Source organism: Lepidochelys olivacea (assembly GCF_965140295.1).
Source record: "Lepidochelys olivacea isolate rLepOli2 genome assembly, chromosome: 5".
NCBI lineage: Eukaryota > Metazoa > Chordata > Testudines > Cheloniidae > Lepidochelys > Lepidochelys olivacea.
In genome coordinates, this window is record NC_140415.1 from 114,303,096 (window position 1) to 114,312,941 (window position 9,846).

General features: G+C 44.8%; 1 protein-coding gene across 1 annotated transcript; it reads right to left on the minus strand.

The window, feature by feature from the left end:
* Positions 1-2,001: 2,001 nt before the first annotated feature.
* On the minus strand, positions 2,002-5,992 carry LOC311520568 (cyclin-dependent kinase 4 inhibitor B-like). Its single transcript, XM_084628125.1, has 2 exons — positions 5,447-5,992; positions 2,002-2,572 (listed from the first exon to the last, which is right to left on the minus strand). The coding sequence occupies exons 1-2, from the start codon at positions 5,573-5,575 to the stop codon at positions 2,291-2,293; spliced, it is 411 nt and encodes a 136-aa protein (XP_084484251.1). The 5' UTR covers positions 5,576-5,992; the 3' UTR covers positions 2,002-2,290.
* Positions 5,993-9,846: the final 3,854 nt, after the last annotated feature.

The window sequence follows — 9,846 nt, forward strand, 5'->3', positions numbered from 1 at the left end:
TGATGGGATCTAAATTAGCTGTTACCACTCAAGAAAGAGATCTTGGAGTCATTGTGGATAGTTCTTTGAAATCATCCACTCAATGTGCAGCAGCAGTCAAAAAAGCAAACAGAATGTTGGGAATCATCAAGAAAGGGATCGATAAGACAGTAAATATCATATTGCCTCTATGTAAATCCATGGTACGCCCACATTTTGAATACTGCATGCAGATGTGGTCACCCCATCTCAAAAAAGATATATTGGAATTGGAAAAGATTCAGAAAAGGGCAACAGAAATGATTAGGGATATAGAATGGCTTCCATATGAGGAGAGATTAATCAGACTGGGACTTTTCGGCTTGGAAAAGAGGTGACTAAGGGGGGATATGATAGAGGTCTATAAAATCATGAGTGGTATAGAGAAAGTAAATAAGGAAGTGTTATTTACTCCTTCTCATAATACAGGACTAAGGGGCCACCGAATGAAATTAATAGGTAGCAGGTTTTAAAGAAAACACAAGAAAGTATTTTTTTATGCAACGCACTGTCAACCTCTGGAATTCCTTGCCAGAGGGTGTTGTGAAGGCCAATACTATAATAGGGTTCAAAAAGGACCTAGATATAGATTCATGGAAGATAGGTCCATCAATGGCTATTAGCCAGGATGGGCAGGAATGGTGTCCCTAGCCTCTGTTTGCCAGAAGCTGGGATTGGGTGACAGGGCATAGATCACTTGATGATAACCTGTCTGTTCATTCTCTTTGGGGCACCTGCCATTGGCCACTGTCAAAGGACAGGATACTGGGCTTGATGGACCTTTGGTCTGACCCAGTATGACCATTCTTATGTTCTTATGACTAAGGGAGGATCTTACAGACATCTATAAAATCATGAATGACGGGAAAAATGAATAGGGAAATATTATTTACCCTTTCACACAATGGGTGACCATTGGTTCTTGCAATGAAATTAATTGGCAGCAGGGTTAAAACAAATATAAGGAAGTACTTCTGCACACAAGGCACAGTCAACTTGCGGAAGTCATTGCCTGGGGATGTTAAGGTCAAAGGTATAACTGATCTCAAAAAAGACTTAGATAAGTTCATGGAGGATAGGTCCATCAATGGCTATTAGCCAACATACTCAAGGATGCAATCTCATTTTTTGGGTGTCCCTAAACCTCTGACTGCATGAAGCTTGGACTGGAAGGAATGGATTGTTACCCTGTTCTGTTCATTCCATCTGAAGCATCTAGCACCTGTCACTGTCAGATAGGATACTGGGCTAGATGGACCATTGGTCTGACCCAGTGTGGCCATTCTTATGTTCTTAATCTTTGTGGGACACACTGTAAATATTTTATTCCTATAATGACTTTTAACAGCTTATATGATTTCACCTGATTGTATGGTCTACACCTTCAGTTGGTAAGTGAAAATATGAGTCTAAAATGCAAATAGGAGTATCCCTAATGATTTAAAACCATGTTAAATAAAATAAAATAAAATGATCATTTTAGCACTGTGAGCTTCAGATAGCTTCTATTAAAATCAAAGTCAATCATTAATATCAATGGGAGTTGGATCTGGCCCTAGGGATCTAAAATTCTTAGACTCTCTCTGGTTTCTATGTTTGAAAAGATGTCTAGCTTATTTCCTATCCACATCTTTTGGAAAATCCAGGCACTAGGAATCTGTTTGTATTCCAGATCTGGGAAGGAAAACTGCAACCCAAGAACTACACAAAGCTTTGGTTTCTGTCAGACTAGTAATAGTTTATTAATTTAAGTTGTATATTTACCTTCATGGTTTCCTTTACAGTGGTTGTGTTTGAACGTTCATTTTTTTCAAGTAAAAGTTGATATACATATTTGTGCAAAGTAAAAATCTAAAAAAAAAAAAAAAAAAAAAAGATAGTGTTTGCTTTTAGTGCATTTAAGAGAACATTTCCAAGTGGCATATTTACAGTATATTATTCCTCTTTATTATACTTCATACGTTTAAGAAAAAAAACGGACAATAAGTTATGTTCTAGGAGGAAATATTATAACACCCATGAATGTGGACTCTTCTGTAAATGTGGGGAGGGTACAGTACTGGATTAAAGATGAACAAAATTGGGTGAACCCTAATGAGTGGTGGCCACAGCATTCCCCTGCGGCCACCCTCTGCTTTCCAGCCTGATGTGTCAGGGTTACTCCTGAGGGGTGGTCCCCGGCTGCTGGAGACAAACCTGGTGCCTGCAGTTCAGTGCTGTGTGTGGCTGAGCAGGGCAAAGCCCCGCAGACGGCTGGCCACACGCCCGTGCCCTATGCCTGGGGCGGAGCGACACCCCTTGCAGGCTGGGCGCGGAGGTAGCTGACCACTTGCTGATGCCCGCTCTCGACAGCTAGGTCAATGGGGAGGCGGCCCCATGCGTCCCGCAGATCCAAGCGAGCCCCGCCTCGGTGCAGCGCCACAAGGGTGTCCAGGAAACCTTCTCGCGCCGCATCGTGCACTGGGAGGGAGCCGGTGCGCGGGTCCGGCCGGTTGGGATCCGCTCCTCTCTGCAACAGCAGCTCCGCCACCTGCGTGTTTCCCATCATCATGACCTGGGAGGAGAGGGGCAGAAGCCGTCAGTCACTGACTCCGTGTTTGGCCAACTCCCACTGGTGGCCAAGCCTGGGTAGGGATTGAACTGCAGGATTGGGTCTCTGCAACTAATGCCAGCGGTTTAACTACCGAGTTTCAGTCTGAGCCTGATCCAACTACCATTAAAGTCAATGGGATCGGATCAGGCCCGCAGGTTAATAAAACAGGTTAATAAAATGTTGACCAGAGTCAATCGCCTCCTAGGCTCTAAAGGCGTCGAATACCACAAAGGCTGCAAGACCAAGAGAAACAGGAAGCTGCTTGAAATGGCCAGAAAATCAAGTCTCAGGTCCCCCCTCCCAGGTATGTAAATGTGGATATTATATCATGTATGTATTAAATATCAGTGTGCATACAGGCGCGCACACACGTGCTGAACTGTAAATAACCCCCTCTTAATGCGCGGCACGCACAATGCATTTGGGGGAAAACTCTAGACCAAAAACGCATTTAGCTTTTGAGCACATGTACAGAGAAATGCTACCGACCATTCCTCTGCACAAACGGAAACCCCGGTTTTCGGAAAGTCTGAAATTTTACCAAAACGGAAGGTTCTTTGGTGGACCCAAAAGGCAGTCTTTACTCTGGCAAAATTCCCCTTAAGGCAAACAGAAATGTGACCTGAGTAAGAAGCTGCTCATTATGAAAATACAACATTCAAACTGGAAAGTTCATTTATAATACTCACAAGAGCCACCGCAATAAAAACAATAACTACCGCCCCCCTGCTTTTTTGAATAGTAGATATAGATTTAAATCTTTCCCTCTGTATAAAAATATTGAATTTCAGTTTAAATATAATTAACTTTCCTTTAGTTTATGGCACTTCCGCCCTCCCACCCCGGTGCTTAAAATAGTAGATCGTTCACTAGCACTTACGCTGCTGTTACCCTTTCTGCCGGCACGATTTTACTAGACCAGTGACTCGCCTGTGTATATGTGTTTCGTTTTAAGGGATTTAAAATACAGTTTTAACTTAGTCCAGTGGCCACGAAAACACTACAATTTCTATTGACCTTAGAACCATACTAGAAAGCTCACTGCTTTTGAAGTTAGTTTTTTTTATGTTGAAATCTAAATGCTGAAAGATACTGCACAAAAACGCAGCAAATTAAATGGTGCAGCACCATGTCTACTGAAGGATTATTATCAAATGCACAAATTACTCCCTTTTCAGTAAAATGTTGATGTTGTAATCTAAATTGTCCTTGCATCTCTTACAACATAGCTTTTCAGGTAATTCCAATTTTGTTTTGTGCGAGAATATACATAAACGTTTGCTAAATACATAAATAACTGAACCTAAGTAGAAATCAAGATTGAGAATGTACTTTAGTTTCTAGTACTCCTGAAGGAGATTAAAGTTTTTAATGTTTGTACTTCACTATATATGACATAAATAACTCACTCTAATGCATACCCCCCTTTTTTTTCTGCATGAGCTAGTGTTTCTACGCATATATCGTTTAGTTAACGTATTTGGTCTCGGACGAAAATATTCTATCACTACTTCCAGTAGTGAGATTTAAAATGAGAGGGCACCCTTTCCGAAAATGATATTTAGGCACAGATATAGCAATTGCTGAAATTCGAGAATTTAAAGCACTTGGTGGGTTTGAGTCATCGTGTCACAATTACAGTTACCGATAAAAACTATAGGTTATTAAAACTAAAACTGCTTTCAGAAAGATCGGCGTGTTTGTAATAGACTTTCGGTTTTCTGGTTAAGTGAGATGAACTAATTTTCTTCGATCATTTCATAAGTGTGGCTTTGGTGCCTACTCCTTCGGACTGTCCTCCCTCATGCAGATCACCCCCATAGAACTCAGTGGGGGCCCCCATAGAACTCAGTGGGGGCCTCCATAGAACTCAGTGGGGGCTTTGTATGAGTAGGGCTGCAGGATCGGGCCCTGAAAACGACCAAGAAATACTAGAGGATAAATATTCAATGGGGTATAGAGTTATATCTTTATTAGAACAAGCCAACTGAAGCATGCATGTCCTTTTAGCATGTTAATAATGTCTGATGTTTATCTGAGGAGTCAGATTTAGTGTTTTGTGACTTTAAATACCGATGAAGTGAGCTGTAGCTCACGAAAGCTTATGCTCAAATAAATTGGTTAGTCTCTAAGGTGCCACAAGTCCTCCTTTCCTTTCCTTTTTTTTTTTTTTTTTTAAATACTGTGTTCCTTCTACATATTTCTGCGGACACCGAGATGGTGTATCGCCATTTCAGCATTTTGTTAAGCTTGTGAGAAAATGGCTAGCGTTTGTATGCACTGGATAGAATTTCCCATTCCGCTTCGCCTTTTGATTTTATCGGCTATTATAGTGTCAACTTTAGGCTCGCGGCAGAAGGGGTGATTTTTGGCACATGTATGAGGAACAACACTCCCTGCGTAAAAACAGTCACAAAATGCGACACACGCTAACAAAACTAGGTTTACTTTTGTTAATCGCCAGCAGCCTGATTGAGTGCATGGCGAATAAATAGCGAAAAGAACAATCGTGGAAGGGGATCGGCTGACTTTCTGAAGGACTACATTGATGTGTCGCTTTGCCACCCCCACGCTATGAGCAGTCAGTCCGAGGTGAAAGTAACAACTGACGCTCCCCGCACTTTGGAGCTGCTGTGTGTGATGATAGCTGTATAATGTCTGCGAGGCTTGTAAAGGGCCCGAGTCTCCCAGGCGCTGCGTTCACTAAAACCAGAGCGTGCTAAGCGCTCAGCACCTGCAGTCTTTTTGGTTTGCACCCTTTGTACTTCCCACCTCCCACCGGGTCTTGAGTCTCCTGCCTGGCTCCCCGTGAACCCCCCTCGCTGGTCCCTGTACCTGGATCGGCGTCCTGTCGTAGGAATTGACTGCATTGGGGTCCGCCCCCTGGTCCAGCAGCTCCCTCACCTTCCCCAAATTCCCTAAGGCAGCGGCGTTGGCCATGTCGTTGGCCCCAGGCTGGCCCATGCCTCTTCCTCGCCGCTGGATCTCACATCTATTCGCACCAGTGTCCGGGGCACCCGTCTGGCGCTTCCCCCTTCGGCAAGCTCTCGGGGCTGGTCCAGCTCGCACAGGTCTCCTAAGCCATCAGAGCGCGGCGCGGCCGCCGGTCGCCTCTCCTCGGAGAACCCCGAGGGGCAGCGGCGCTTCCTGGGGGAGGGGGGCGGGGAACAGCCGCTCCAGCGGTGCCCACCACCGGGCAGGCGGGTCTGATCTGAACAGCTCCCCGGGCTTTCTTCCTGCGCTCTCCCGCTTTGCCCTCCTCTTTCTTCCCCTGCTGCTCCCGGGCCCAGGTTCAGCACCTCCGCGGCGCCCAGCGAGAGGTGAGGTCCCACCGGCAGGCAGCAGGGACGCCGCCTCTGCGGCTCAGCTGGAGAAGCCCAGGACTTGTTTTCTTCGTTCAGCTGGCGCCCCTCCCCGCCCCGCGCCTGTCCCCTCCCCGGCCCTGCCGCCCGGTACGTGTTCTGACTTGCCCAGCGCCTGATGTCACGCACCCAGGCAAGCAGCGGCCAGCCAGGGAACAGCTGGGGAGCGCGCGGCGTGAGAGCCCGTCCCGGGAGGCGCATGCGCTCGTGGCCTCCGACTGGCGTTCTGTTGTAGAACGCAGGCAGCCAAAGGTTCTGGGGAGGGAACCTTCCCCTCTCCGTCCCCCCGCCCCCACGCACGCCCTCCCCGCTGTCGCAGAGTCAGCGGCGGACTTGCGGCGGGGGCCGCTGCTGGACGGCGCTCCCAGGGCCAGGGAGGGGGGCGGGGGTAGGGCGGCCCGGCGCTGGCACGGGCTCGGCAGGAATCTTGTCTGCCTTCAGCACAGGCGGCTCCTTCCCCGGGCTGCGGCCCCATCTCGCCCGCCAGCCCCACGCGCCGGAGGGAGGGGGGGAAGATCAGCCCAACAACCCCCAGCCCCTCCAGAGCCTTCGTTCAGCCTTGGCAGTGGCCACTGAAGCGCGAGGCTTGTTGCTGACGGGCAGAGTGACCTTGAACAAGCCGTCTCCTCTGTTTCGTGCCTCAGTGGCCTCATCTAGAGAGTAGGGCCGGTCCTTCCGCAGCCTCACAGGGGACGTGGAGCCCAGTCCACGGGCGGTTGTAAAACGCTTTGAGAGCCTCAGATGACAGGTACTATAGATACGCAAAAAATTATTCATCCTGCTTTTCGCTAGGACAAGCTGGGCGGCCCAGTGGCTAGGGCACCAGATTGGGACTGGGGAGATCCGGGTTATCTTCCCAACTCTACCACCGCCCTGTGGTGTTACGTTGGGCAAGCCATTTCAGCCAACCCGTGCCTCAGTTTCCCGTCCCCCCCCGCTTATTCTACTCAAGTTTTTATACTGCCCCTTGTCACCTGAGCTCCTTTCAGAAATTGTCACTTCGCTGCTTTGTGCCTCAGTTTACCCATCTATAAAATGTGGTTTATAAGGCTGATCTCCTTTGTGAAACACCCTGAGATTTACTGATAAAAACCACGATATAAGAGCAAGATATGATTGTTTAATAGTCATATGTGTTTCTTCCCTTTCTTTTCTCACCTCTCACTTGTCTAGTTTGCAAGCTTTTTGAGGAAGTTTATACAAACACATACTAAGAAATAAGATGCCTAAGGCAAAGGGGCTCCTGTATTGGTTGGGACCTCTAGGTACAACTAATAGAAGTCATATGTCTCCACCTCCCCTTCCAAATCATCCATTTTTAAAAACCAGACTTAAAGACTTTGTACCTTCCAGGTAGGTGTTGGAGAGTATGCAGGTTTCACTTTCAAGTGTCAAGATATTTGTACAATTCTTGTTTTCCTTGCCTCTGCCAATAAAAATATAGTACCTTGGCAAAACCAGCATGCTTATCAATTGCGGATGATAAAGATAAAGTGAATTCAGATAAATAGAATGAAATATGATGATGTAGACGGCTGTTGTCATGATAAAGTTGAACAAGGCTTGTGAACCCTTTTCAGGAATGCCACAGTACTTGTCGCAGGAAGAAATTTTCTTTTCTTCAAGAGTTTTATTTTTAAAAGTTCTGCGAGATGCAAACAAATTATGGGTTGGCATGTGGCAGCTGGGAATGTTGCTGTATATCTTTAAAAATATAGATGTTAGTCGATTAATAAAAAATATATAGTGTGGTATTTGGAAAGCTAGACCGTGAAAGCAAATATTTTTGCATGTTGATTTCTGTAGAAAAATACTGAAAGATGAGAGAGAGAGGAGGTGGTGGAAGCAGCACAGTGATAGTGTTGGCGAGAAAGAGATTACAATTTAGCTCTGACTACCAGAGCATTCATCCCATGGATTAGGAACCAGGCACGCATTCCTCGGTGGGAACTGCGGCAGGGATCTTTGGGGGAGCCACTAGCACCAAGGACAGCTCTCCTGCTGGCAGCTGTTCAATGTGGTTGTGCAACCCAATCCCTCTACCGGGTGGGACACCAAAAGGTAACTGAGGGCCTTAGCCCCCAAACCATGTAACTCTATCTGGATCCCTCACTCTTAAAGCTGGTCTTGTCTGTCCTCTCCCTTTCATGGTCATTGGAGAAAATTCAACTAGTCCATTACTCTCTGGGAACCTCATTTTCCACTCTAAGGAGTAAATGAGACTTATGTGACAGTGGAAAAGCTACATTTAATCATGTCATCATACTAACCATGTTGTGGGGTTGCAGGGATGCTGACAGATGGGAAGGTTAAGAGATCAGATGTGTGGTAAAATGTTAAGAAAGAGAAAATATCAATTTGGGCCTAGGGCCTATAATTTCCATGGCCCAGGGCATTCATCCCAGGTACTTTTCACCTTTAGAATGAAAGATTTTGAGGAGGAAAAAAAAATACAAAAGTCCTTGTTGAATCAAAAACAACATATTGCTCTACCCCAGAGCTTCATCATTCTTCCAGTTTTCACTAACACTTTAAGCCTTTACCTTAAGTAAGTAAAAAGAAAAGAATATTTATTTGTATTACAGATTTTCCGCTATATCTTTAGGGCCCCATTGTGCTAGGTGCTGTACAAACATATAGTTTAAATAAACTTTAAAAGCCAGATTGTGCCCTCAACTGTGTACCCATATAGCAACATATTGAGTGTAAGAACTCCCTGATACCTGCGCATGGGCTACTTGGACATGTACACCTTTCTAAGATCATTCTTTCATGGAATTTGAATGCTACCCATATCTTGTTCACTGTTTTGACTGTTATGTTGTCCAGCTATGGTTGTCCAAAACAGCATGAAATCACCTATTGACACATCTTTTAACTTGAAATAACTAAAACAGTGGAATAATAACTTAATTGTTTTCTCTCCTTGTCTCTTTATAAAGGAACATCCACATTATCAGGAAACACTTTAAGTTCTACATTATTGCCAATAGATGATCCCAGCAATTTCTGCCAGTTATCTCTTGATAGGGCTAATTCTCAGTAAAATACAGAATAGTATTTTACTTTGCAAGTAGTCCCATTAACTTGAGTGGGAGAACTTGCAGGATAAAATACTACTCAGTGTGAATAAAGGGGCAAACTGGGTCCTTTAGGGAACTATTTTTCAATTAGTTCTTTATCTAACAGAACCGCTATATATATTCCATTGCTTCGTCGTGTGTTGTTCATTTTCATGCTCTTGGTATCCCATTCAACGTTTATTTTTTATGGTGTCATAAATTATATTTATGTTTAAGTGATGGGAACCTTAGAAATAACCATGATACATATATGTCAGAACTATCTATTGAAGAAAGAACACCTTCTTCTTTTTAGGGAATTAGGTCACACAGTAACTTGTCACGTAGACCTCAGTTCAATGGAAAAAATATTAAGGGAAGACATTGTCTTTTAATACTTACAGATGCTACAAAGTAATTTTAACAGTAGCAGGAGTGAATATTAAAATAATTGAATAAATCTGCTAGATATAGGACACAACTAACTAAACTATTATTGGTTTCAGAGTAGCAGCCGTGTTAGTCTGTATCCGCAAAAAGAAAAGGAGTACTTGTGGCACCTTAGAGACTAACCAATTTATTTGAGCATAAGCTTTCGTGAGCTACCACTCACTTCATCAGATCTGTAGCTCATGAAAGCTTATGCTCAAATAAATTTGTTAGTCTCTAAGGTGCCACAAGTACTCCTTTTTAAAACTATTATTGTACATCATGGGCCTGATTCTCATTTACATTCAGGCCCCTTTTCACCGCTCTGGCAGTGTAAAGGGGCCTTCACGCGGTTGTGACTGTTGGAGCACTGTAAAGGAAG